The sequence below is a fragment of the Triturus cristatus genome, chromosome 6 (assembly GCF_964204655.1).
Source record: "Triturus cristatus chromosome 6, aTriCri1.1, whole genome shotgun sequence".
NCBI lineage: Eukaryota > Metazoa > Chordata > Amphibia > Caudata > Salamandridae > Triturus > Triturus cristatus.
This window is the reverse complement of record NC_140589.1, coordinates 1,686,937,632-1,686,965,219: the sequence shown is the minus strand read 5'-3', so window position 1 is coordinate 1,686,965,219 and position 27,588 is coordinate 1,686,937,632. Positions and strand designations below refer to the sequence as shown.

Here is a 27,588-nt window from a genome sequence, read left to right as displayed (position 1 = left end):
GAACAAAGGCTGGGAGTTCAGTAGACAAAACAGATGACAAGTACTTCCTGGGTATATGGATGCCATGAAGATGTGGCATATTGAATGTAATTAACTGAGTTCATTCATCTTCCCTCCGCCCCAAAACATTTTGCTGACAATTTTTAGTTTGAATGTTTACAGAATAGAAAATAATCTCACCCCTACAACATATCATGGATTCACATTTTCCACCTTGGATCTCTGCACTCTAGTACAGAGGGAAGTGAGGATTGGAGAGAATCTTGGACGTCTCCCTCTAAGGATAAGGATCATACTTTAAGGACTGGGAAAAAAACACTTAGTTGCTGTTTTTGAAGGAGATGGACTGCCCAAGTGAGGATAAGACCTTCCTTAATCATCAAGAGCCCATGCTCAGCAAATTGTTGTAAGGAGGTCAGAACTGCAACTGCTGCCCATGGCAGCTGACCAATCTCATCAGAAAACTGTCTTGCTTCTCTATTGCTGCTGTTGTGAAAGAACAAGTTTGTGTGTTGTGAATAAGTGTTGGTGTTGTATATGCTTACTCCTTGCATTTTCTGCACAACTTTCTTGATGCAAGGTTAAGGACCTGATGAAGTCTTGGATTATCAGCTTGCATCGCCACACATCATTTCTTCAATCCATGCGAGGATCTTGAGCAACCATAGTGCCCCCATATTGCATCTTCAATGCATTCCATTGACTCCTGCTGCACCTTGAGATTGCCTTTCCCCTTGAACAGACAGTGGCCCCAGACTGCACAACTATTTTTGAACATGAAAGCTGGCGAAGTGAGGCCCACCTTCCTGGCTTCTGCGTAGCAACAGTATGGCTATCGACAGAGAATGAACACCGGTACTAAACTTCTTTGTAAGATTGCTCCCAGAGTAGAGTTGTGTATTTTACTATTTAAACATATTTCTACTGCTGATGTAATAATAATTGTTACATAAAGCATGGGCTCTGAAAAGTAACAGTTTAACAGAGATGCTGTTTCAGAAGATTTATTATTGGCAAAGCACGTATTCACGCTTCTGAATACATTTCCTTAATGGTCCGAAGTCTGATTATTGTGAGTGATAGTGATACATGTGATGCACATACCAGTGGCGGCCGGCATGGCTCACGTGCGGGAAGAGGGGCGCATGTGGATGCACATAATAAAAAAATAATTAATTTACCTTCCCCGCAGTAAGTTCACTGCAGAAGAAAAATAAAACGACAAGCATTTGCAATGCAATAGGTCTCGAATTTGCAAAAGTTTAAGGTATTGGCATTGTAAATGACAATGCCTTTAATTTATGTGTTTTGAAAACCAACACATAAATAAAAGGCATTGTGTCATTTATAATGGCAATAGCTCAAACTCTCGCAAATGTGGGACCACTTTATTGGTGGCCACGTCCCTCTCTTTAGACGTTGCTTGCTGTATTCAGCTTACAGTGAGCCGCGTTTAAAGAAAGTGGCGCGCGGCTACCATTTATGGTTTAAATGTTTTTATTAATTTACAAAAACAGAAAGCATAGCCACATACAGACATCTGTCGTCATGGGATGCAATATGAATACCACCATGCTCGGTGGCTGTGGAATATTACTCAACTGTACGTGGCCCCCTGTGCCATGATATACATAAAATGAACAATAAAACACCTCCCCCCCCCCCCTCTCCTTCTCCTACCCCGCGTCCCCCACTTAAGCTATATATAAACCCTCTGACGATACCTTTAGCCATCCGCCTGCTCCACCTCCGTGAGCCGAAGCAGCCTTAAATATCTGGGGCACGTGACTTCTCGGAATTCAGTAGCCAGCAATGACCGGAATGGTTGTCACAATTCCCCATATTTAGTTCCCTCCCCTGCCAGGGTGAGCGCTAGCTTCTCCATCCCTAGGACATACCACAGGCGATATAGCCAACCCGTAAAAGCTGGGGGAGTGGGAGTGCGTCAATGTGCGAGAATGTTTTGTGTTGCATACCCTAGTGCAATAGCGATCTGTCTGCCTCTACGGGATTTTAGTGGATAGGTCAAGGGATTGGGAAGACCCAATAGGACATAGGCCGGAAAGCGCGTTATCTACGTCTCGAAGTGCTTATCCACCTCATCCAGCACCTGCGTCCAGTATGGTTGAATGTGTGCGCACTCCCAGAGTAGATGTACTAGGTTGCCCACTTGGCCACAGCCTCTCCAGCACGTCGCCTCTCAGGTATGGTCCATGTCGTGCAAGCGTTCCGGGGTGTAGTACCAGTATGTCATTATCTTTGTGAATGTCTCCGTGAGTCCCATGTGGTATGCAGAATGCCTGGCTCTATAGTATATTCCCTCCCACTCTTTATGTGTTAGAACTCTGCCCAACTCCCGCTCCCAGCGTTCCCTGCTGGGGTTGTGATTGTGCGTATGTATCAGCTGCAGTGTCTTGTAGAGGTCCGATATGAGTTTTCGGTCTGACGTACGCGTGAGAAGCCATCTCTCATAGGAGGAAAAGCACCTATCCGCCCCTGAGCGGATCTGCGGCTGGAGCGCCCAGTGCCTCACCTGAAAGTACCGAAGTCTTTCTGCCTCCTGAAACCCAAATTCTTGCTTCATGTGGGCAAACGAGTGAACCCCGTCAGGACCATACATGTGGTACAAAAACCGTCACCCCGCCGCTTTCCAGCCAGAAAAAGCTACTTTGTCCAACCCCGGAGCAAAATCAGGGTTGTCCGTTAGGGGAGTGAGCGGGGACGGAAAGGTTGTGAGTTCATGTTTAGCGTTAGTGGCATCCCACACTTCTAGGGGGACTCGTGTGATGTGTGAGGCATAGAGGTTAGGAGGCCTATGAGGCTTGCGTAGGAACTTTATTTCCTGCAAGGGATGGGCCGCCACTGCCTGATCCTGGAATAGCCAATGTTTCTCGGATTCCCATCTACTCCACTCCACCAGGTACTGCAACTGTGCCGCCTGGAAATAGAGCTGGAGATCCGGGACACCCAGTCCTCCGAAATCTGGAGCGAGCACCACCAAGGCACGTCTTATTCGTGGTTTCCGGCCATTCCAGATAAACTGGGCCAGCTCGGATTGAGTCCGACGAATCCAATCGGCTGGCGGTCGTAGAGGTATGGTGCGGAAGAGATAAAGAATCTGCGGTAGAATAGTCATTTTCACCGCCGCCACCCGACCCAGCCATGACAGGGGGTAGTGTTTCCACCGGCCCTGTTCCCGACGGATTTTCCCGCGCAGTATTGCATAGTTGACATCCACCACTGCTGGGAGAGATGGAGCCAGCTGGATCCCCAGGTAAGAGATCGCGTCCGTCGCCCATTGGATGGGGAGTATGGATTGTAGGTAATCCCGAGTGGGTCGTGACAAGGCGAGATCGAGGGCCATAGACTTGTCCGTGTTCACCTTAAATCCCGCGACTCGGGCAAAGGCGTCTAGTTCTGCCATGCACGCCGGCAGCGCAGACCTCGGTTCAGTGAGTGATATCAGCACATCGTCTGCATATAAGCTAATAGTGTGGGTAAAGCTGTCAGGCGCTGATCAAGTGCGCCTACCGAAGGTACAGCCGGAGGAGAACTACAACACCCAGAATTCCCGGCTGTGAGAAGGCGTGGCCAAGGCGGGTAAATACGCGGGTCGCGAGCCAATCGAGGCGCGTAATACTGGCTATTGGATTCAAGTTGGACAAGACGCCCCTCGTGGAACGAGGAAAACGCTGGTGCTAGCGTCTACGACATCGTTGCGAGCGGCACGTACCCTGTCATGGTAGGAAGCCGATGGGAGGTACACTGCTTATGGAATTTGGTTCCGTGTTCCAGGAACTCCACCGCGGGACGCTGACGTAAGCGTCGCCGCGTTTCAAGAACTAAGGATTGACGAGAGGTTAGGAGCGAGCTCTTTCTAACGGACATCGAGGCAGCTTCATTGGGACTCTCGTAAGGATACAGGTATCTCCGGAATCAGTGAGGGGCTGCCCTGTTCGGGACTGTATATTCTGCACAACAAAACAACGCTTGTGAGGTGATGGGGCTTGCGTGACTTTGCTTCTACTTTCGCTCTCGCTCTCACCTGGAAGCGGAAAAAACACTAACCTCTACATGCTGATAATGATAGAGTAGTAACCGTGGGGTTCAGGCAAAAGAGAGGTAACCAGAGAAACGCTCAGCAGTGCCATTTGATACTGGGGGACGCAAACAAGGGAGAAAGAGGGAGAAAGGACTAAAAATATCTTGCTGGTGTTGGAGGGGGTGTGCCCTCTAGTTTTGGGATTAACGCTATCTGTTGAGGCTAAGCTGCAGGTGCAGTGGCATGTGGCATGACTGATGTGGCACATTTGTTAGGCATTCTAGTGAGACCTAAATGAGAGTAGGTTTACTGGTGGTCATTCCTATATGTTCTTTTGTTCCTTTATATTGCAGGACTCCCAATCCCCGCTGTTCCCATCCTATCCCTTTTCCCTCGCCTGATTGCCCTGGTACTCTGTGTTTCTGTAAGCCAGAGCCGGGGACGTCGGGAGGTGGAACCCTTGTGCTTCACTCGAATCTACAGGAACCACAGCGGATCGTGACAAAAGCCCCCGAATGTAATCCCCTGTACCTCCGGGTTTTGCCATATTCTTTGAGCTAACAGTTCTATATAAAGGACAAAAAGGAGGGGGGATAATGGACATCCCTGTCTCGTGCCTCTCTCAATATGGAATCGGGAGGAAGTGTAGCCATTCACTCTAACCGTTGCGATGGGAAACTTATAGCAGTTGAATATGTACGTGCGAAACCGTTGCGACATCCCGACTTTCCCTAGCACCTCCTCCAAATATGGCCAGTGTACCCGGTCAAATGCTTTTTTGGCATCAATAGCCAGCATCATGAACTCTCCTGGCACTCGAGTAGCTTTCTCGATAAGGTGCAAAACTCTTTTGGTGTTATCTGCCGTTTGCCGTTCCGTGATAAACCCTGCTTGATCTGGGTCAATGAGGCTAGTCATGTAGGGGCCAAGACGAGAAGCCAGGATCCCCGTGTATAGTTTGAAGTCTATGTTGAGGAGGGAAATTGGGCGGTATGATTCACAGCGGGATCTGTCCTTTCCAGGTTTGGGTATCACCACTATAGAGGCTTCCAAAAGATCCCCGGGTATTGCCCCTTGGGCGGCAAAGGAATTAAACAACCGGGTGAGTATCGGGGCGAGCACGGCGCAATCCGTCTTGTAAAAAATCGCGGAAAAACCGTCTGGGTCGGGGGCTTTCCCCAGATTGAGACGAGATATACCTGCTATGACTTCCTCTTTCTGAATTTCCCTATCTAGGTGGTCAGCTTGAGGCATAGTCAGTGTAGGTAAAGTAACGGAATCAAGGAAGGCCACCCCCTCCGAACCGTCCAGCGAGTCCCCTGTGTAAAGAGTGGCATAGAAGTCACGAAATGTCTCCGCTATAGCCCCGTCCTCAGACACACATGTGCCGCCACTCGGGTGATATTTTTGACCCCACGCTGCTGATGGACTTCCCGCAACTTGTGAGCAAGGAGACGTCCGCATTTATCCCCCCCGGTGTAGTATGCGTGCTTCAGCCGTAATTCCGCATATTCTGCTCTATCCTGATCCAATGCTGCTAGCTGGTGGCGCACGGCTGTAAGCTGTCGCCACACCCTCGGGGCTCCTGTTCTCTGGTGCATCTGCTCCAATTCCCGGGTCCGCTGCATGAGGTTGTCTCGTTTACGTCCGCGCTCTCTATTGTCCGCCACCGACAAAGCTATAAATTCCCCTCGGATTACTGTTTTCAGGGCCTCCCATTGTGTTGCTAATGTGGTGTCGGGATTTGCGTTGTGTGAGATGTATTCGTCTATTGCGTGTCATATGTGTTGAACAATGTCCGTTCGATGTAGAAGAGTGTCTCTAAGTCGCCAAACCCTGGCCGGTCGCGATGTGGGTGGAAGGGCGAGGGTGGCCAGAACCGGAGCCACTCCAATCTCCACTGTCTTCGTAAGTGTGCGTACAGAATCAGACGTTAAGACAGAGGTCTTCAAACTTTTGGATGCCGAGACCCCCCTGTCAACATTTTGAGGCGTAAGGACCCCCTCCTGACAAAAATGTCTAAACTTGTTGACTAAATTGGGTGGGATGAAAATGTAAATGAGGTTATGTGATGCCGCGTATTTTGGGATAGCATTGCTTCATTATTTTGATATTTGTTACACACAGTAACACTGAGGAAAGATTTTACCCAATCAGTACCCATTTATAACCAAAATACAGCAATTATCATCAGAAAGATTTCAAGTCAACCTTTGTGAAGGGCCTTCCACTCTGCAGCAATACGTGCTGCCACATTAGAAGCTCACCTGGCCCTGACCGGGAGAAGCAGGGGTCCCTTAAAACCCTGGCGGTTTTGTGTAGAGTTAAGCCGTTTACCCATGCAGCTTTCCTCTCACCCCCTCCCTTCCATCCCTCTCTCCTCTCCTAACCCCAGATCCCTCTCTCACTTTGCAGGTCATTTTCTTTCACCCCTTTTTACAACTTCTGAACTCTCCCCATTCAACCTCTCACTTCACCTTTAATCACCTCTTGCCATTCTGTCCTTTCACCGCCCTCATCTCTAACAGTCTCTCACATTTATCTCATGGCCTTTCTGGCCCTGTCACCTCCCGTGCCCCTCAGCACTTCTCATTCACCTCGTCTCTTCATTAACATTTTTGTCCATTTGTATCTTACACCTCTCCAGTCCCCCCCCCATTCCTCTTTCACATCTCCACTTTGTTCTAACAGAAGCCCTCACCTTTGGATCACACTCACTTCTTGCGTGTCCACACTTCTCTTCGGCAATTCACATTTCTCCTCATCCCTGACCTCTTCAATCAAATTCTCTCACTCCCTTGCTGTCCTCTCTCATTTTGGGTGCGGATGCAAGTTCAGAATGGGATGAATGAATGTATGATTACTGTTGGGCTTGTTTGAGTGAGTTGCATATTGAGTAGTGAGGGGGACAGGTGAGTGAAGTGTCACATGAGTGCAGGATGAGTAGTGTACTCGTGTGACTGCAGGTTGAGGTATAGTGTGAGCAGGACAAGTGCATTGTGAGTGCATTGTGATCACTGAGTGCAAGGTGAGCGTGACCATAAAGGGCGAGAATGAGGAATGAGTTGTCTGAATGCAGGGTGCATTCCCAGACCCATGAAGTAACTCAGCATGTTATTGACGGGGGCGTAGACTTTAAGATCTAAGTTAAACTATTGCGGCATTAATCGGGGATCGAGGGTGAAGGAAATAAATAATGTGCTGATCCTGCAACAAACTTCCAGTCCTATGGTTAGGGTTACCAGCAGATTATTTTGATGGCCCAGTCGGTACAAAAAAAAGCAGTCACCTAAAGCGGTATTTTCAGCGCTTATCTGTGCATACTTCCCAGGGCCGGCTTTAGTGCTGGTGGTGCCCTGTGCGACAATGTTTGTTGGTGCCCCACCAATGACCACCCCCACCACGGATTCTCTCACTAGCACCCTTTAACAGTGACCAAGTCTCCATAACCACACTCTCTCAGATGCATTGAATTAGTTATATAGTGCCACTCATACCAGTGTAGGGTGTCCGAGCACTTTGCATCACACACACATTACACAGAGACAATCAATCATAAGTGTGTAAATCAGTGTATAGGAAATGTTACATAAGCCAAAGGACTAAAAGTATAGGAGTCACATGTCATCCATGGTAGGCAGTATAGTTCAAGAGTGCTTGGTGTGGAGAAGCACAAACTCCGAGTCGAAAAAGAAACATAGTTGGGAGTTTCCTTTAATAATAAGAATTGATTTCTAGCCATATTAACCCTTTTTGCAACATTAATCAATGGTCTAATAATGTATTCTTTGCAGTGTGCATGCAGTTCTAGGAGGAAAGTTAATAGCTCACTATTCTATATTAGGACTTTAAGTTATAAATTGCAAGTAACAAAAGGATGTCTCTTTTGAAAGCAGTAACCTGCTGATCTGTTTACATCACACGCACTCTCTGTAGCGTTCTTCGCAGCAGGCATATTAACCCTCTGCACTAACTTCACCCAAGTCAAAACCTCAACTATTCAAAATTCTGATCTCTCTCCAGGACGATAATTAATCACGCAAGTTATCTTGACATTTATGTGAGGCCTGGTAATTGCGGGGAAAGAAACGCTGCAGCAGGTGCTTCAAAAGCACAATAAACTTTCAAACACAGCGCCCCCAGGAAGCCAACTTTGTATTCCTTTCCATGAAATGCATTCTCACACTACGGCAGTGAATGTAAAATCCAAATGTAAGGAATAGGCACAGTGGGGACCCAGGGGGTACTGGCATGTAAAAATGCAAATGGTCTTTAAAGACCTGTGAAAAACATGGGGGGTGCCGGAGATAAGACTCCAGACACTGCCCAGCTGAGCCCCCAGCAGCTCAAGTTTCACTGCAGCAGCCCGGGCTGAGACACAGGATGGGGGAAAAGTGGGGGGCGGGGGGGGGCTGAAGCCCTTGGGCCTGGGCAGAAGTGTGACTGGGAAGGCGCGACCCCCTTTGCATCACTCCACGGCCCCCCTGGGGGTCGCGCCCCACAGTTTGAAGACCCCTGCGTTAAGAGATGGTCCAACCGAGCGCATGTCTTGTGGGCGTTAGAGTAGAATGAGTATTCTCTAGCGTGAGGGTGAAAGCTGCGCCATAGGTCGCAGAGCCCCAGGTCTCGTATATGTGCAATCCCTTCCGCTGATAGAGCCCCTTTGTGGTGGGTGCGTTGGCTAGATCTGTCCTTGTGGTTGTCAAAAACAAGGTTCAAGTCACCCCCCCCCCCGGAATGATATTGCGATCCGTCGTGCCGGTAGCCTCTACAAGAGCGGAGTGCAGAAACCGTTCCTGGTCTTCATTCGGGGCATATAGGGAACCAACTGTGAATGTCTGTCCCCCCAAGGCGAAGCGAAAGACCAGTAACCTCCCCCTGATATCGGCCACTCTATGAAGGATTTCCCCCCGGAACCTCTGAGCCACCAATATCGCCACTCCCGCCGTCTTAGTAGGGGCAGAGGAGAATAATTGTGTTGGAAATTTCCGGGACTTAAGACGGTGGCAATCTCTCAGTAGTAAATGGGTTTCCTGTAAAAGGCACAGGTCCGCCTGGGAGTTTTCCAGACAGGACAGGACAGCCCTGCGCTTCACCGGATTATTGAGACCCCTCACATTAGGGGTAAGGACCTTAAGCGTGGTGATAGGCATATGTATGATCCCCTGATAATTGCTGCCATAAGCGGACGCCCTTCATATCCACACCTGCCATCAACCCAACAGTCTCCGAGGGTGTGTGCGGGCGCCAACAATCCTTTGAACTGTACAGAGAAGGTGAACACGGAGCATCGGAATCCATCCCCAAACAAACCCCAAATAACTCCCTTTCAAAAACAGTTCGCAACCAGAACATAGAACCCTTAGTCCATCACTCGTCAGTGATCGGTAAGAAAGCATCTGGGTAAGATCACCCACAGTGAAACAGAAGCCCCCCTCCTGCCAACGATCCAAATGTTAGGAGAACAGGCAGTTGTTATCAAACATTGTGCAGAGTCAGACAGGATCGGGACTGGATAGTTCTGTGGAGACGGCCTCCAGAGCAGATCTCTGGCTCTCTGCGATTTCTGCCGCTGGGGGCCTCTTGGGGCGACGCCTGCAGCTCTGTTGGCGCCGTTGAGCCCTGGATTTCTCAGGCCCTGATTTAGGTGGCTCCTCGCCGGTCTCCTCCTCCGGGGGGTCAATGCCCAGGATCGTGCAGGCTTCCGACAAGGAGCGTAATTGGTACACCTTATTGTCTTTACGGAACACCAGCCGGAAAGGATGACCCCAGCTATAAGGGATGCAGTGCTGTTGAAGGTGTATAGTTACAGGTTTGAAAGTTCGCCGCTTTTGTAACGTGAGTGCAGGTAAATCCTGATACAAAACCGGGGCCTGTCCCTGAAACTGTATGGGGTGCAGTTGGCGTGCTTTCTGGAGGATGGCTTCTTTAGTGCGATAGTCCTGGACACACACGAAGATGTCCGACGGGGAGGCCGTTGGCGCCCTCGGGGGTCCCACTCTGTGAGCGCGATCTAGTCGGATCTACGTCTCAGACGGGCTGCCCAAAATGTGTTTAAAGAGCTTCTGTGTGTAGGCGAACAGGTCTTTCGATACTTCATCCGCTTTCACTCCTCTAATCCGAATATTATGGCGATGGGAGCGGTTTTCCAGGTCTTCAAGGTGAGTTTGGAGGTCTACTTGTTGATCGTGGAGCTGGATGATCTCTTGCTGCAGCTCCGAAATCTCTACGTCTTGCCCATCGCCTTTGCCCTCCAGATCTGCAGCCCTCTCTCCAATGGAATCCACATCGCGACGGACCTCCTTTAGTTCCGAGGTGAATTCTTGCTTGAATGTGCGGTTGTCCTCCCTCAATGCGCTAAACATCGATTCAAGGAATGCCCTGGTAACGGGCTCCGCTCCACCTCGTTCCGTCGCCGTTCCCCCAGAGGCACCAGCGCCCGCACCAGAAGCCATCTGTCCGGCCGGACCCTGGGCAAACAAATCCTTAATCGACCTGCCCTGTCTCTTCTTGGTTGTGGGCATAGCCCACCTCGTCTGGGCCTCGGGGAGCGCTTTGGGAGCCCGGCGCCGCCGTCCCCACTCCCCTGCAGATGGCGTCACTCGGCCTAATCCGTCGGCTCAGGTTAGGACGTCGGCCTCCAGGGCCAGGAGGGTGACCAGACCACCCCTCTATTCCCGGATGGCGTTGCTATGCGTGCCCTGTCCCTGTGGGCGGCCGTGTCGCTGGGGTTGGTATTGGGCCACACAGCACCAGCCCCCACCTGTCCCCTTTCTGTCGTTGGGCCCCTCTCTCGGTAACTGTCGCACCCCTGCTGGTCCCGCAGACGTTCGAACCTTCCTCCTCTATGGGGCCTGCCTCCAGTCCGGATCAACCACTCTGGTCAAACTACCGGCTCGTGGTGCCGTGGCGCTGGGTGACGGCCCGTTGTATCAATGCCCCTCTCTGATCATGGCCCCGGGTCCATCTCCTCCTATCTCAGTAGGGCTCTCTCCCCGCAAACCTCCGCCTCAATGCCGAGGAATCTTCAGGCGGTGTGTCTCGCGCGCCCCAGGTGCTGTGGCGTAGCTTCGTCAGACCGCCGCCATTCTCCAGCTGCTACCGCCTCTGATGCGGAGGAGGCCCACTCGCCGATCCCCACAGAAGCTCCGGTCGACCATTTCCCCCCCACCCCCACCCCGGGAGGTCAGCGCCGCTGTTTCCCAGTAGTGTCAACGTGTGTGTGGGGGGGGGCGGAAGGGAGACGCGAGGCGCACTCACCGGCCCAACCTCCGTCGTCAGCAGAGCCCACGCTCCACCGCCGCCGCCGCTCTGCGGGACGCTGCTTCTCCGCTTCCACGTTGGGTGCCTCTGTCCGACGCCTCTGAGCCGCCGTCTCTGCTTCTGTTCCGGCAGCCGCTCCTTCCTCGCCGGCCGCTGTCACAAGGCCAGGGCCCCGCCTCTCAACGGTCTCATGCTCCGGCTGACTGTCGGCCCTCTGCGCAGCCGTGCCCCGGTGACTCCTCTGTCCTCCCTCACAGCGGGCCGTACTGGAGTTGGAACCGGCCACAAATCGCCCGCGGCAATCTCGGGACCGCTCCGGCCCGTGAATTCTGCACTGTGTGCGCCAATGACGGTCCGCGGACCGGTGCTATGGCGATCGTTGGCGGGAGCACTAGAGTAGTATGTCTGCTCACTCCGCCATCTTGACTCCGGCCCCCGCGGCTACCATTTGAATGGTATGGGGTGCTTTCACCAAAAAATAAACAAAGGTTCCGGAGCGTGGCTGCTGTAGTTAGGGCGGACTGTACAGGCAAATAAAATCAATAAAGAAGCGCGGCCGCTAAAGTTAAAGCAGACCGGCCGCATTTACTAATAAAACTATAAAAGCGTGCTGCGTTGTAGGAAAGCACGTCATGGGTGGAATAGGGGAAAATTATTAAAGAAAGTAGTGCTCACAGACTATAAAACGGACAGTGTAACAAAACAAGTAAAAAGTCCAGTACTCATGGGAGGTTACAAATGCAGACATGGTGGTACTAAGGAGGGACTGCTAAGCCTATTCATGAATCAAAAGCAACGATTTTGAAAGAAGAGTAATGGGAGCCAATTGGTGTACAGCAACATGTTATTGTTTTCCAGATACTTCAACAACTGCTTGTTAATTAATAAATTTCTTGTAAGCTGGAAGCAGAGATGTGGGTCTAAAATTCACTAAGATACGAGGGGCTGCGCTAGCTCTCTTAACCCCTTCAGCGCTGCGCGGATTTCTGCGCGGTGCTGAAGGTTCTGAGCACGGGCGGGGCCATGACGGAGCGGTTCCGTCATGCGCACAGCGCAACCGACGCTCATGACGGAACCGCTCCGTCATGAGCGTCGAAGGGGTTAAGGAGAGGGACCAGCATAGCATGTTTCCAATCTGTTGGAACTATGGCTGGAGATAAGGACACATTTAACAGGTTGTTCAAAATAGGATTCACTACCTCCAGCGCATTAATAAGTAGATTCATAGGACAGAGGATCACTAGAGGAACAAGACTTCAAGTCACAAACGCCAGATTCGGATTCAGCTAAATAAATGGGTCCAAACTGAAGTAGCAAGCCCTGCCTTGAGACAAGCAGGAGCAACAAGTGTCACGCCTCCTAACACCAGAGCCAAAGCCAGGTTTATTTGGATGTTAGAGATTTTATATTGCAAAAAAACACAAAGCTTCTCTCACAGGTTCGGGGAAGGGGTAAGTGGTGATAGCACTACAACAAGCCGCTGGATCTGAAATATTCTTAATTTTAAAAATCTCATGTGACCTGTTATCCACTGCAGCAATTTTCATCATTTTGGCGGCCTAGACTGCCGAGTTATATCTCCTCAAACCAACGTTGTAAGCCTCTTTATTCTCCCAACAAGAGTCTCTACACCATTGTATTTTTGTCCTTTTGCAAACTTTTCTTTCCACTTTCACGTTCTTCGTGAACCAAGGGACAGAGGAACCCTATAATTGTGACTTACAACAGATAACAGAGGTGTTAACATCAGATTTGATGTTGCTAGAAAGAGCAGGTAAATGAACAAGTAAATGAATTGAGCAACTCATCAGATTTAATACGGGTATAAGCATGAGAGGAAATGGGGATATTCCTATTAATGAGGCCAGTTTTGGAGCTCTTTGACCACTGAAATTCAATAAGAGTGGTCAGACCAGAGCTTGGGGCAAGGATCCTTCTTTTCAATAGGCGAGTTAGGAAAAAACAGGTCAAAAATATGCCCAGTGTTAGAACTGGCACGGTCTGGTTGGCTGAGGCAAGGCCCTAGCCAGGCAGAATGTATGCTCACCCTTGGGTAGCTTGGTACTGAGCAGTCAGGCTTATGACAGAGGCAATGTGTAAAACATTGGCACAGTACTCTTACAAAATTAAATACACTGGGCATCACAAAAGAGACTTCACATGTGGTGTATGTTAATAAAGTGTGCATTCAACACACACATTAACTAATACAACATTAACATTGTGTATTTCTGGGCAAAAATCGCATTCAGAAATATCACTAGCAGTACTAGGCATAACCGGGTTAAAATGACATCCGTAATATGCACATTTGAGAGAGATCCTTTTTTACCCGCCCAGCAACCTTCTGTGGTGTGAAATGTGGTCCGAACGAGCCCCACCGTGGCAAGTCTACAATTCAATACCGCACAGTTATAGGGTGCACCCCAGATCACAACTATATCAGAAATGTGTACAGACAGATAATTACAACACTTTTAACCAGACCACTAGGCCAAGGCCACATGGGTAAAACCTATGTCGAACGTAGTATTCTTTTGACAATGAATCAACATGTAAAGCTACACCGCTGTGAGGTGTAACTAAACACAGGCAGTCTCTCCCACACACTCGCTCAGCACCGATATGCAGTGCCACGAATATCAGGCAGGTCCGTATAGAACGCACACAGCACCGTAATGCGATGCTACTGGTATCTGGCAGATCAGCTGATATTGCATATGCAGACCCAGTGGCCCAAGTGCTCCTCCACCATTCAGCTAACCCCGCTTACTCTACACCCACGGGCTGGAGATAGAGAAAGCCTTCCCCCTGATCCTATGTGCTTGTGGCCGGGATCACACTTAGGGTCTCAGGGAAGAAGGTGGTGGTAGGTAACGGTGCTAATTAGGCGGCAGTCGACAAATGGAGGTTTGGCCACCACTCTGGAAGTTCACCCATGGTATGCGGAGCAGAAGTGGGCTGAGGACGATAGTCATTCAGTCAAAGGATTCCACACTGCCTTCCAGCACCAGCCCAGTTCTGCAAAGCAAAAGCTGGTGGTGGAGTCACGCATTCTATTGACCCGTTTTGATCGCTCTAGGAAGCGTTCCTTAGCCCAGTCAATTACTTTCACCACCCCGGTCAACAATTCCTTGCAACACAAAGTAGTCGGGCTTGGGGAGGAAAGGGAATTTGGTATGCCGCACTGAGGGCACAAAAGGGACAATCGATGAATGGGGGATGAAGCAGGGAAGCCTCTCGGAAGAAGTAGGCACTTGTCAAACACAAAGTAGCACCCAGGCAAGTTGGGCACCCCGGAACACGAATCCACTTCTCCGCACCTCCCCTGGAAATTAGGTAGAGTGTCTGGTGCTGGTTGATTCGAGTTGCACCAGCCAGTTCCTGTCACACACAACGAAGAGTTGCAAATTCAGCACCTCACTGGAAAAGTGGCACAGCGTCTGGTGTGCATTGATACAGGTCACACCAGACAATTCTGTGTACACACCACACACCGCACCCCCCCCCCCCCCAGGTAAAATGAGGTACTACTACAGGAACACCCTCACCTATGAAGGTCGCAACCTGTGAATCTGACACCGTACGCAATGAGCATGCTGTCGGCATATCAGACGAGAGAGATGTAGAACGATCTAAGTGGGCCACAAAGGGTCTCGGAACGGTGAAACTGCTCAGCACCAGCAAGATGCTTTAGTCGTGTTGGAGCCCCACGAAGCAGGGGCCCCACTCCTTAGTTGAGGCAGTATTTTTGGGGCTCCGCATAACTCAATCTGGTCTCCAGGCACAATATTTAGTTCCACGCTCCTTGCGTGCCACCAGTTAGGATCCAGCAAATGATGAGGGCACTGCTCTCCAGGTGTCAGTAGTGGACGGTGTGGGTTCCTCGTAGGAGCTCTTTGATGTCCCTGAGACGACGTCAAGAATATAGGGGGGCAAGCCAAAACGCCCTTGGAGAGCACACTTTAGGGTGCCACACAGCAGCGGGTAGTCAGCATGACTAGCCTCTATTCAAGAAGGGGTCCCTTCCAATGGCAGTAATCCTCCTTGTGCACAACAGGTCCCGCTGGCAGTGTGCACCACACAGTTCCAGGGTCTCCGGTCCCACGTCCCCACAAGTGTATCTCTACCCCGCTGAAGTATGGCAATAGTAGTTACACAGTAGTGTGCCTTTTGAAGTTGGGGGTGGTTCAGAGGGTTTCCCTTTGAACCGCAGATGTCTCCTCTGAATTTCAGTCCTGTCTACCGTAGGGCTGTGAAATGCAGATCTTCATCTTTGGTTGGGGCCATGATCTGGCTCCCAGAGGCCAAGTCTCGAAACCTCTTCCTCCAGTCTATCCAGCCTGGCCCTCAAATGGCAGAGGATGTTTATAGCTGTTGCTGGGAAATGCACAGATGTCCTCTCCCAACCTCCAGTGTGGACTAGAGTCAAACTAAGTCACACAAAGAGTTTTAGAGCAGAGAAATGCCTACTAGAAGTGGCATTTCCAAGCGGTTAATGACAAATCCCTCTTTACCAGAGGAGAGGGTTTCTCATTGTGAATCCAATGACAGGAAACATTATGAGGCTGCTCAACTGTATGCCACTATTGCAGCTTGAAGTAACTTCAGCTATTCCCCCTATGTTAAGCTGTGAGAAGAGCAAACCTCATAGGTAGTGAAACCACATGGGTATTCTTCACTACCTGGGAAGGGAACATACGTACACGTGTACCTGCCCTACCTTTTACCTACCACTTGCTTCACCTCTTAAGACTTACCCTAGTAGTGCCCTAGTGGTAGTGAAAGGTCCCCTCAGGATTGGCCAGTGGTTTAGAAAGGCCAACCTGAGCAGGAGTGCAATTGCGTACACACAGGCTTGAGGCAAAAACATCCGGTAAGCACTACTTCCTAATGTGTGTATGAAGGGTGTGCGCACTTTCACAACTTATTTACAGTGGGAAAGTGCCCAGGACCCTAAGGCCACTAAACGAGAATCAACAGAACCCTGCTGTTGTCCCATGGGCAGAGCCGACCTCTTAGGTAGGAAAAACCCACATGGGGATTCTTTTACTACCTGGGCAGGGAACACCCATGTGTACCTTCCCAGCCGTTCGCCTACCTCTTGCTCCACACTTTAGGGCTTACCCTAGGGGTGCTCTAGTGGTAGTGGAAGGTCCACTCTGGGTTGGCTGAGTTAGAAATGCCAACCTCAGCATAGGTGCTGCTACACACCCACAGGCTTGCAATGGCAGGCTTTATACAGGTTTGAAAGGCTATTCTGGTGGGTGGCACAATCAGTGCTGTGTCCCACTATTAGACAGTGCAGTACCTGCTGTGGGTATCTGGTGTACCTTTTTACAGAGCACTCACCGGTACAACACCTTCACCAATCAAGTAAGCACCACTTCCTAATATGGGTAGGAAGGGTGTGCGCGCTTTCACATTACATTACAGTGGGAAAGCGCCCAGAGTCCTAAGGCCATGAAAAGAGTCCGCAAAAACCAGGAGGAGAAAAAGCTGAAAGTTTTAGGGAAAACCCCTAAGAAGGGCCATGTGCAACACCCAGCTTGATGGATTGTGGAAGAGACCAGTTGAGGAAAGGTTAAAAGAATAAAACGCCTTATAGTATTTAATCAATTTGTTGTTGTTGGCACAAGAGGTCTGTTGTGCATGGTCACCAAATGTATGTTGTAACCTGCTGATGAATGTTCACTCAGTATGGCTGTGCATTGTACATTGTGATCATATACCACGCCCAAAGACCATAAGACAAAGTCTCTAAATGCGGTTAGATTCAGATTTCAAGAGGCGTGGGTCAAAGTAGTTATGTCGGCTCCTGGCATGACAGTCCACCTGGAATGTTGGACAGTACCAGGCCTGGCTTACCACCAATGGTAGAAGGGGTTATATTTTTGTAAAACTCAATAGTAATCACCTGACTGAAATACAGTCCGTTTCCAGAGGTTGTCCAGTTAAAGTCTGGCAACAGGCGCCATATGAGTACATTGTTGATTCGTATCGCCTAAACTCCGCAATATATTGACATACTATTTTGGGTATTAAAGTAGACGAAGAAGAAAGTTTATAGACGTTACGGTTTAAACTAGAAATGTGCTGTAAGTGGGTCTTTGTTGTTTTCCCGTTATTAGCTTCGTCATGCTTTTATTTTGAATGGAAAATATTGGTTGAAGAGAGAGGGACAGTACAACTGGTTTTAACGATTTGCTCCCAGTATATTTGAATATAAACGCTGTAGTTTATCATATTTATTGGAATACAGGTGTACTGTAAAAGGTACCTTGGTACTGGAAGGTTGCTTACTGGTTAAGTTGCTTTCAGATACGTGGACCGCGGCACCCTCGGGTGGTACACGTTTAGTCTGCCCAAGGTGTTCTGTTTGTGTTCTGGTCAAGCTAAGGCCTGCCGCCAAGAGACGGAAACACGGCCCGGAAACCATGCGAGTTTAACATTTCACCCTGGGGCCGCTGCTATTGTAAATGTGTTAGATAATTATTAAGAGGCTGCTTGTGTGTCTGTGTCTGCTGCCCGGACGGGGGGGGGGGGGGGGGGGGGGACAAAGGTGTGGGGAGGATTTGCAGAGTCGACAGGACGCGGGCTCTGGAGAGGGACGGCCGTCCTCTGGAGGAGAGCTCTTGAAAGACGCTTCTCCCCGCCTGGGAATGCTGTGTAAGTGCTCTGTTTTCTTATTTCTTCTCAGAAAGAGGCTAATTGCTGCTGCTGTAAGCGGCTGGATCCTTGTGTTTTCTGCCTTTTGTATAACGTGTGTGTTTGTGGTTCTGCTTGTTGTGGTGGTGGTGCGCCCACACATGATTGGTTTTACCGAGGTTTGATATTTCGCGGGCGGCCATTGCTGCCATGCAGTATGGCGTACTGTGATTTTCAGCCTCTGCTGACGTCAGGTCCACAGAGGGCATTCAGGGTGGATGGTGCCATTTTCATACTTGATAGATTATTATCAGCCTGAGCTCGGCGGCTCAGCCGGCAAGTGTAGCGTTAACAGGGATGGGATCTCACACTGCAGGCCTGGGCCTGAACCTCGAACAGCAGCGTAATGTGTGCTTCAGAGGCGCAGAGATAATGCAGCAGGTGCAGTGTCACCTGGATTCAGGGGTGTGAGGGGGCACTGCACAACTACGGCGACTACAGTTTACGACCGGGCCGGAGGCCGACGGGGTCATTCTCTTCCTTTTATCAGACACATCAGTGATTTTAAATGCAAAAAGTAAGTCCAGCTACTCACCAAGTTAGCCTGTGGGCTAGGGGGCGTGCCAGGGGCTGTAGCTTGGGGGCGGGGCAAGAGGCAAACATTTAACCGGATCCAGATTTTCGTGGTGCGCCTAATAGAGACATTTCTGTTATCTTTAGTGTATTCTTGTTGCCCTTGCATGTACAAAAGGATGCATTTAACATATGTGCATATTGCCTCTGCACAAATGGTACAAACAAATGTAAAAATGTGATGCTATATATAATTTTGACTAATGTGGTCAGTTTTTTTTTTTTTTTTTTTTAACGAATAATTAAAATTGGAAATATTTAAATTGTGAAAACGTGAGACTGAATTAGTAAGGTCTGGAAGGGGTTGTGGTCTTTGGAATGTCAATCAACCCCATTCTGCCATTTCTATGGGTACTCCTGCACCCTTTTTTTAGGTCTTGCCTACGCAGCACGCATGCGCTGCATAGGGGGGCCTTTAGCCGTCGCTCTGGTCATTTTCAAGCACACACTTGTGCTTGTGGCGGCATCCACCTTGCAAGAGCGCGCAGCGGCGTGCCACAAGTGCAGTGCTTGAAAATAAGCAGACTGCTCTCCCAAGCGCGCGCACCACTCGTGGGCTCTCCTCCTCCTTCTCTCTCTCACAAGCGAGGTTTTGAATTAGCGTGGCCGCTTTCACTACGCTCCGCTCCTTTTATAAACGAAGCACTTCAGTTTGGGAGTTGGTAACTTTTCGGTTTGCGAGCGGAAATGCAATTGAAACCACTGATGCATCTGGAAAAGAATCGGTATTTGGAAGTGAAGTCTAAAACGAACCCCTTCAAAATACCGAACCGTTATCCAGTCGCAATCCCATTTTAAGCGTTGGTAAACTTCACTAACACCTAACATGGTTTTAGTTGCAAGCTCTGAATCGGAGTGCTTGGGATCGCAAAAAGCTTCATATATCTGATCTAACATCTTTTGGGACATATAGTTTTCTCCCAGATTTGAGGGAAAATGCCTACCAAACCACTAGGTTGTTGGATGCCTTTCATGGAGGGAGAGCGACACCTAGTGGAAACAGCAGTTTATTGTTTTTAGCATTAGCATACCAACTAAAACAATCAAAGGAGGAAATCTGTTCATTGTAGAACTGATAGTTTAAATTGCATGTATATAGCTAGCGCTTTCTAACCCTGTAGAGCAGCGAACAGGTTTAGCATACGGACAGCAACCCAAGATAGAGGACTGCTCCTTCCAGGCCATCCTTCTAAAAAGTTGTCTCTTCATTTTGTCTCTTGCTAATTTTGTGAAATGGCACAATACTACCTGTGTGGTCGCCTGGTTCTTTCGGCCAACAGCAAACTGCATCAGACCGACGCCGCCAAAATCATCCTTCCGTTGCAAGAAAGAGAAGGGAAGGGTTCAGGTGTGCCCAGCCAAAGGATGACAGTGAAAAGGGGACGGCTCATCCATGACCCAGCCACAGAATAGGATCCCACTCAGATGAGAATGCAGCCCTGTTGCACTACGGCTTTACAAAAAATATTTATTCTCCGCCCCCCACCCACCCAGAGCGATCGAAAGAAGGAAGCTAATACGAAGGCAGTCGAGACAGTGAGTTAAATCCTGGATGCTTGTTTCACTTAATTTACCATTCATGTCATCAGTTCAGCACTGACCAGCTCGGGTATATCATTAGACAGTTGGGAGCAACACATATTTGGGATACTCCATTAGTGGTCACCGAAGGTAACATGTAGCAGGCATACCGCTCAGATAGCAACTTGTAAGGCAATGGTTGACAGCCGACACGGAGTGTACCACTGCAGGATCCTTACAGGAGGTCCCTCAATTATCCGTGTTCTTTAGAAATCCCCTCCTACAGAAAATACTTACATTTAGTGAGAAGAACATGATCTCAGAGGCCTCTGGAGCACGCACCAGAGGCTTCTACAGCGAAGCCAGGTGCATGACTGGCATCACAAACCAGGAAGTGACTGCATGAGCATAAAACACGGCTATCCCAATGAACAGTCCAAAACTGAACCTAGGTGTTCAGAGTTTGGATTTAAGGTTTTGTCATAGATCTCTAAAAAGTGGCCCAGCTACGTTTTTTGTCCCCTGGTTCACAGTTCTCAGGAAAATCTACCACCCTCCTTTCTGAACAGTAGAAGAAGGTGCGACTTGTCTGCTCTGTACAAGATGTTCTTACCCAGGATACCCTAAAAATGTGAACCCTAGCATTCGCTGCTAATGGCGGAAGTCCTACCATCCAGCATTCCCACACTTCTACTGAGAGAAACAAGGTTACATGCATCTGTAGCCCTGTCAATATGGTAGAGGAAAGACCCACAGCCATACTAAGACTACAATTGCAAAATGGAACAGTATCTGAACCGAAAGCCAGCGCCATTAATGGAACCGTCTCAACCTCCGAATAAGAAGGGGACAGCATCAGGCTAGCTGTGGGAGACATCTTGAAACTAGAAAAAGGTCACTGCCAGTGTCGTTGATGAGGACAAGGATAAAATGGCTATGGAGTCTGAAATCTCATTTGCCCTCGTGGCCACGTGTATTCGCGGCTCCGTTGTGTAGGAAACGCAGCTCTGTCTTTCAAGGCAAAGTATCCGCATGTTTCAAAAAGTCGCCCACACTACTTCCGTAAGCAGCAATGCACCGTTCATTATGGCTACAATCCTTGAAATAGTAGAGCACTCGCTAACACTTTTGGGATTCTGTGTTGTGTTCCCAATGTCACTAGACCAAAAAGATAACGGGCCTGCAGGTTTTACAAGTCTAGTGGACGTTCTATGTATATTTTTCAGAGCCACAAAACAAGCGCCTAAAAAGCCATGAAGTTAGGTGTTTGCTTATTAATTAAGCGTTATACATACTGAGCATAAAGAAGAGTATTGCACCTCCTGGCCAATGCAATAATGCAACTTCACCCGCTCAAAACGCTATAAGCAGTCCTACACAGGAGGCCAAGCTTCTCACACTTCTTACAGCTCAGACGATGACCATTCAGTCCTTTGTCTCCCAGGTGACTGAGAAAGAGGTTGGTGCTGTGCCATTCAGTGTGTCGCAGCCCGTCCGAAAACGGGACTCAGACAAAATGTGGACCCAATAACTATAACATGTGGGGACATGACCGTCACAGGTGTATCGTATCACAGGACTGCGATTGTAACTGTTGCTGGGATGTCAACACCCCTTTCTTCGTCCTTGAGGGGCTGGAAGATGTAAATGTGAAAGTAAGACGGGACCTCTGACCAGCTCTCAGGGTTAGCATCCTATTGGGTACTTCAGCTCACTAGCCAGCAGTAACCCACAAAACAAAAGTCTGTCTGTCTGTCTGTCTGTCTGTCTGTCTGTCTGTCTGTCTGTCTGTCTGTCTGTCTGTCTGTCTGTCTGTCTGTCTGTCTGTCTGTCTGTCTGTCTGTCTGTCTGTCTGTCTGTCTGTCTGTCTGTCTGTCTGTCTGTCTGTCTGTCTGTCTGTCTGTCTGTCTGTCTGTCTGTCTGTCTGTCTGTCTGTCTGTCTGTCTGTCTGTCTGTCTGTCTGTCTGTCTGTCTGTCTGTCTGTCTGTCTGTCTGTCTGTTTTAATGAAATATTTATACAAATATGTGAGACCTCTTCAGGTAAAGTTAGGTTCATGAACTCGTAAGAGCAATTAAAAGGTTATCACTGTGGTAATCGAAAAACAAAATAAGTAGATTTTATTTAATGGTCACTTTCTGAACTACTAGGAGCAAAATTGAGTGAAAATATGTTTCATTAATAGAGTCCAGCAGTCAATGTCTACAAGAATTATTAAGCACAATTAGCATGATTCTTCTCCACACGCAATAACAGGAAGCTAATAAGACGACGTGCAAGAGGAAAAGGCCTCTTGACACAGTTCAGGGTCTGCAAAAATTTACAATATTTAAGGCAAACGCAGCAGTTAACTTTGAAAGGTTAGGGAGCGCTAGGTGGCGCCCGACCGGCATGGCTGCTCTGCCGTGAAGCTCCAGCCGCCGGACCCCACCGATCCTTCCCATTTCGCCTGATCCTGCCCTGGCCGGCTGTTCTTTGGCTGTCTTGTGGTCCTGGCCCACCCGGCTGTCACCGGTGCGAGTTTGAGGTGTGATCGGCCCCCCGGAGCCGGGCTTGCGGCCTCCCATCAGCGCCCAGCGGGAGACGGCTGCGTTCCTGGGTGCGGGAGCGCGGCTACTCGAGCCCGCGGCGCCCACAAGGTGACTGGGCCTGGAGGTCCTGGCTTGCTGGAAAGGTCGTCGCTGTTGCTGTGGCGGCCCCCCCCAGGAGGGAGCCCTGCCTACGATCCTGTGGCTGGCAGTGGGGTACTGTGGGGCTCATCCCGGGCTGTGGAGCCGGGCCGACGACCAGGCGGTGAGTGGGGAGTGCACTCCCTGGTGGGGTGGCCGGAGCGGCTGTGGGTGCTGGAGGTGGCGGGGACCCTCCCCATTGGACCGGGTGTCAGCGGTCGGGGTCCGGCGTTCCGCCCCCCCACCCCTCTCCCCCCATCAACGTTGCTTGCACTGCCCTGGTGCCCCGAGGCCTGCAGCGGTGAGCTGGTGGAGTGGCGCCGCGTCGGGGGTTCGGGCCGCAGACCGGCGGTCGGGGGGAGGTGGATGGTCATCCCTCGCCTCCCTCTCCTTTAACCTCCCTCCCCCCCCCCCCCCCGGAGTGCTGGGGGTGGCCCTGTCCGCGGGGGCCCTTGGAGCCCCTAGCCCTGAGCTGTTCACGGGCGGTGGTCGTGTTGGGCTCTCCGAAGCGGACGAGCGCCTGGTGACTTTTGGCGGCAACGCGGGGTGAGGAGTGGTGCCCCTCCGGGTGAAATCCTAGGCTGCAGGCAGGCGGCTCATCCCTTGCCGGCTCGGGCGGTTGGCGAGGAACTACGCCGGGGGGCTAGTAACGAGTGGCCTCCAGATCGCACGAGGTGTCCTCCTGCTGTTCTCCTCCTGAGTCCTTCTAGAATCGCCGCGGCCGGATCCTTTGCCCGTGGATTGGGCAAAGCGCCCCCCGGTCTTGCAGGTGCCGCCGCCATGGGTAAGGACAGGGCTTCCAGGTCGACGCCAGCGGCTACCCAGACTAAGATGGACAAATTCACGACCTCCGAGAAGGGGCCATGCCCCGCCGGGGAGGGGACCTCGGCCCCAAGCACCGACCTTGCTGCCATCTTGCAGGCCATCACGGCATCCCGCTCCTCCCTGGAGGGCATGGTGGGGGAGGTGAAGGTGGACGTGGCCCTTCTTCGGCAAGACCTGCGTAACGCCACAGCCCGTGTATCCGAAGCTGAGTCTCGTATCTCAACGGCCGAAGACGATATCCACCAGCTGCAGGACCAGGTGCGTGAGCTTACCACCCACTCTAAAGAGTTGCACCGCCGGGTGGAGGACGCTGAAAATCGTGCCCGCCGCTGTAACCTCCGCCTGGTGGGGTTCCCGGAGGGAGCGGAGGCGGGTCGCGCGGAGGACTTCTTGGAGCACTGGTTTCAATCCTGGATGCCAGTGGGCAGCCTCTCGGCCTGTTTCGTGGTGGAAAGGGCCCATCGTTCCCTGGCGCCGAGGCCCCCGGGAGTGCCCCCCGTCCTTTTATCCTGAACTTTAGGGACAGAGATGCGATCCTCAGGGAGGCCAGGCGCTCTGCGACTCTCCGCTACCAAAATCGCACCATAATGGTGTTCCCGGATTACACCCGAGAGGTCCAGGAGCTCCGACGCCCCTAAATGGAGGTGAAGCAGAAGATGCGATCCCTGGGCCTCCAATATCAGCTGCAGTTCCCGGCCCGCCTCCGGGTCATTTTCCAGCAAAAGACTCTGACAAGCCGCGGGCGGCCTGGACCTGGCTCGCGGAGGAGTGTCCCCTGCAGCGTGCTGGTCGAGGATCACCTGTGGAGGGGCGGGCTGGGCGAGGAGAGCCCCGATCTTCCGGATCCCGAAGGCGACGACGCATGCTGCCCCGGGAGCGCGCCGGGGTGGAGTTGACTGTCGTGCGCTCCGGGCTGCGGCGGGCGTCCGGGGCCTCATCGGCCTCCTCGGTGGCGCCCACCGGTCCTGACGCTGCCGGGCAGCGGACCGTCTCCCCCCAGCGGGCGGACTGTGTGACCCAGCCTGCCCCTCAAATAGACACTTCGGACCTCTCCCGCAGCCCTACCATTTGACTTATACTTGCTGCTTGTAATGTTCTTGCTGAGGCGGGGGTGTGCTTCCTGGTTGCTGGACTTCGTAGTCGGCCTTGGTGCTCCTACACATTTGTTGCTCTCGGCCAGGGCGGGTGATTCAGGTCTGATCTGATTTCTTCTGGGGTCCACTAGCGCTCAGGCCCGAGCGTTTTAGCTTGGTTTTGGTTACACACTGTTAGGGCGACAGATGCTTCTGTTTTCGAAGTATAGGGTGGGGGGTGCGGGGTGGGGATTGGTTTGGGGTTGTTTCTTCCTCCTAGGGAGGTTTTTGTTGTTAGAGGGTGCAATCCTCGTTGTTATGGTTCTAAGGCTTCAAGTAATGTTTGACCTGCACTCTTGTCCGAGTTCTTCATGTCCCTCCTTCCGGGGAGCTCTCCTGCCCATGCGCTTATTGGCCCCAGTGTGGGCGCGGTGCCCGCGGGGACTTGGCATCCTGCGCGCTTCCCGACCCACCCACAGCTCCCTTTCGCGGCCGCTGTGTCTATCTCCTGTCCTGCATGCCCCTCCTTGCTCCTATGGCGGACACACCCCTGCCTAGAGCTGCAGTGCGCGTCTTGTCCTGGAATGTCAACGGTCTGCTAGATCGCTTCAAGCGCATGGCGGTCCTCAAATATGCGCAGCGCGCGGAGATTGACATTCTCCTCCTTCAGGAGACCCACCTTATGGGTAATAAATGTCCCTTCCTTGCCCGCTATGGCTACGATAGGGTCTGGCACGCGGGCTTCGCTAGAGGTTCACGGGGGGTGGCTATCCTGCTTAAGCGTTCCTTCCCCTTTGTACTGAACCAGGTGCATTTGGACCCCCAGGGTATGGTCGTTACGGTATGTGGCGCCCTGGAGGGACGGCCGCTTACACTGCTGTTCCTCTACGCAGCGCCATCCCTGCTGCAGTCCGCTCTTGCTTACACGGCGGACCTCCTCCCCAGGCTCCCGACGGGGTCCCTTGTCCTCGGTGGGGACTTCAACGCGGTCTATATACCCCATCTGGACTCGACGGGTCCGATCTCCTCCACCAGGACCGCTCGCGCGAAAACAGCTATCGTGTTGGGCTGAGGCCCTGGGCTTATGTGACGTTTTGGAGGGTTTGGCACCCACGCGATCGCCAGTATACCCACACTTTGGCGGCGCACCACTCCCACGCCCGTATTGATCTAATATTTGTTCCCGCTACCGACTGTGCAGGGGTTTGTGACATCCGCATTCTTCCGCGGGGCCTCTCTGACCACTCGCCGGTGCTTCTGGCTCTCGGCCCACCTCCCTTTACTGCCCGTCCGACGTGGCGTTTGAATGCCTGGTTCCTTCAGGACAAGGCCTTTCGGGGGTTGGTGGAAAAAAGGATTGCGGAATACTACTTTCATAACGTGGGCTCCGTCTCTTCTGCGGCTGTCCTCTGGGAGGCCGGCACGGCGACTATTAGAGGGGTTGCGAAGGGGCATCTGCAGCAGCAGCGCCGGCGCCAACTCCAACAACTTACGGCTTGTGAAGCGCAAGCCCTGGAGCTTGAGTGCGACCAGGACGCGTTGGAAGACACTGCTCGGGCGCGACGGCTGGCCTTTCTCCGCGAGGAGATACGCATGCACTCTCTAGATGCGGCAAAGACTCTTTGGCGCTCCTCGGTGACCCGGGTCTACGGGTGGGGGGACAAGAACTGTACGCTCCTGCACCGACTAGCCACCTACCCTCGTGCAGGCCGGGTGATTCCGGCTATCTCGGACGCTGCGGGGGAGACGCACACGGTTTCGGTGGAAATAGCTCAAACCTTTGCCGACTACTATTCCCAGCTATACCGGGCGCGGCCGCAGGGGCTCTCCCTTGTGGGATTGATAGGAGGGGATGGAGCGGTCCTGGCGCGGTTGGGGCAGGAGGATAGCGAGACCCTGGACCTACCCATTACCCTGCAGGAAGTCGAGATGGCAATCTCCCATTTGGCGCCTGGGAAGACCCCGGGTCCGGACGGTTTTCCACAGGAGTATTACGCCCATTTCCGTGATACCCTGGCCCCGCGACTTCGGGATCTCTTCGCGGAGGCGGTTTAGAAGGGTTCCTTCCCGCGAGAGACAGATACCGCCACTATAGTCGTCTTGCCGAAGACTCAACCCCCTTCACGGTCCTGCTCCGAGTACCGGCCGATCTCTCTTATCAACACCGAGCTAAAAATCTACGCTACCATCCTTGCGCAACGGCTGCGCCCCTTGCTGGCCGCGCTGGTTCACCCGGACCAATGCGGGTTTATGCCAAACCGAGGAACCAGACACTGCCTGCGGCGCCTGCATCTTGCTCTGGCCCACCGGGAGCGCCTTTCTCCTTATCTGGCCCTTCTACTGGTGGACTTCGAGAAAGCCTTTGATTCGGTGGGGTGGGAATATCTTGGAGACACCTTTAGAGCTAATGGGGTTCGGCCCCCAGTTTCGCGCCATGGTTCGGGTGCTTTACGCGGACCCACGAGCTCGGGTGCTGGTCAATGGGACCCTGTCCCGCGCGTTTTCGATAGGGCGGGGGACGCGGCAGGGCAGCCCGCTCTCGCCCCTCCTCTTCGCCCTGGCGATGGAGCCCCTGGCGGTGCTCATCCGAGCGGACCCGGTTCTCCGTGGGTGGGACTGGCCAGGTACGGTCCCTGATAGAATTGCATTGTATGCGGACGATGTTCTTACTTATCTCTCAGATACGGCTGTCTCGGGTCCTCGGGTGCGCCGAATTCTTCATCGGTTTGGGCAGGCATCTGGTCTCCGTTTGAACTCCGGGAAGTCTGTCCTGGTTCCGCTACACCCCTCACGGGAGTGTTTTGATTGGCAGTCTGACATTCCCCTCCGACGGCTGTCCTTTAAATACCTGGGGATCTGGGTTACCCTTCTCCCGGAACTGTGCTGGGCTCTCAACGTGGCCCCCGTGGTTAACAA

General features: G+C 51.7%; 1 protein-coding gene across 5 annotated transcripts in view; it reads left to right on the top strand.

The window, feature by feature from the left end:
* Positions 1-27,588, top strand: part of ANGEL2 (angel homolog 2) — a 402,703-nt gene that overhangs the window by 10,086 nt on the left and 365,029 nt on the right. Inside the window, exon 1 of one of the 5 annotated variants that reach the window (XM_085612887.1) lies at positions 17,897-17,974. The exons of the other annotated variants lie outside the window; for them this stretch is intronic. Coding sequence (XP_085469013.1) covers positions 17,968-17,974 — 7 coding nt within the window. The 5' untranslated portion in view covers positions 17,897-17,967. Of the gene's footprint in view, positions 1-17,896; positions 17,975-27,588 lie in introns of those variants that run through there. 5 annotated transcript variants of the gene reach the window in all.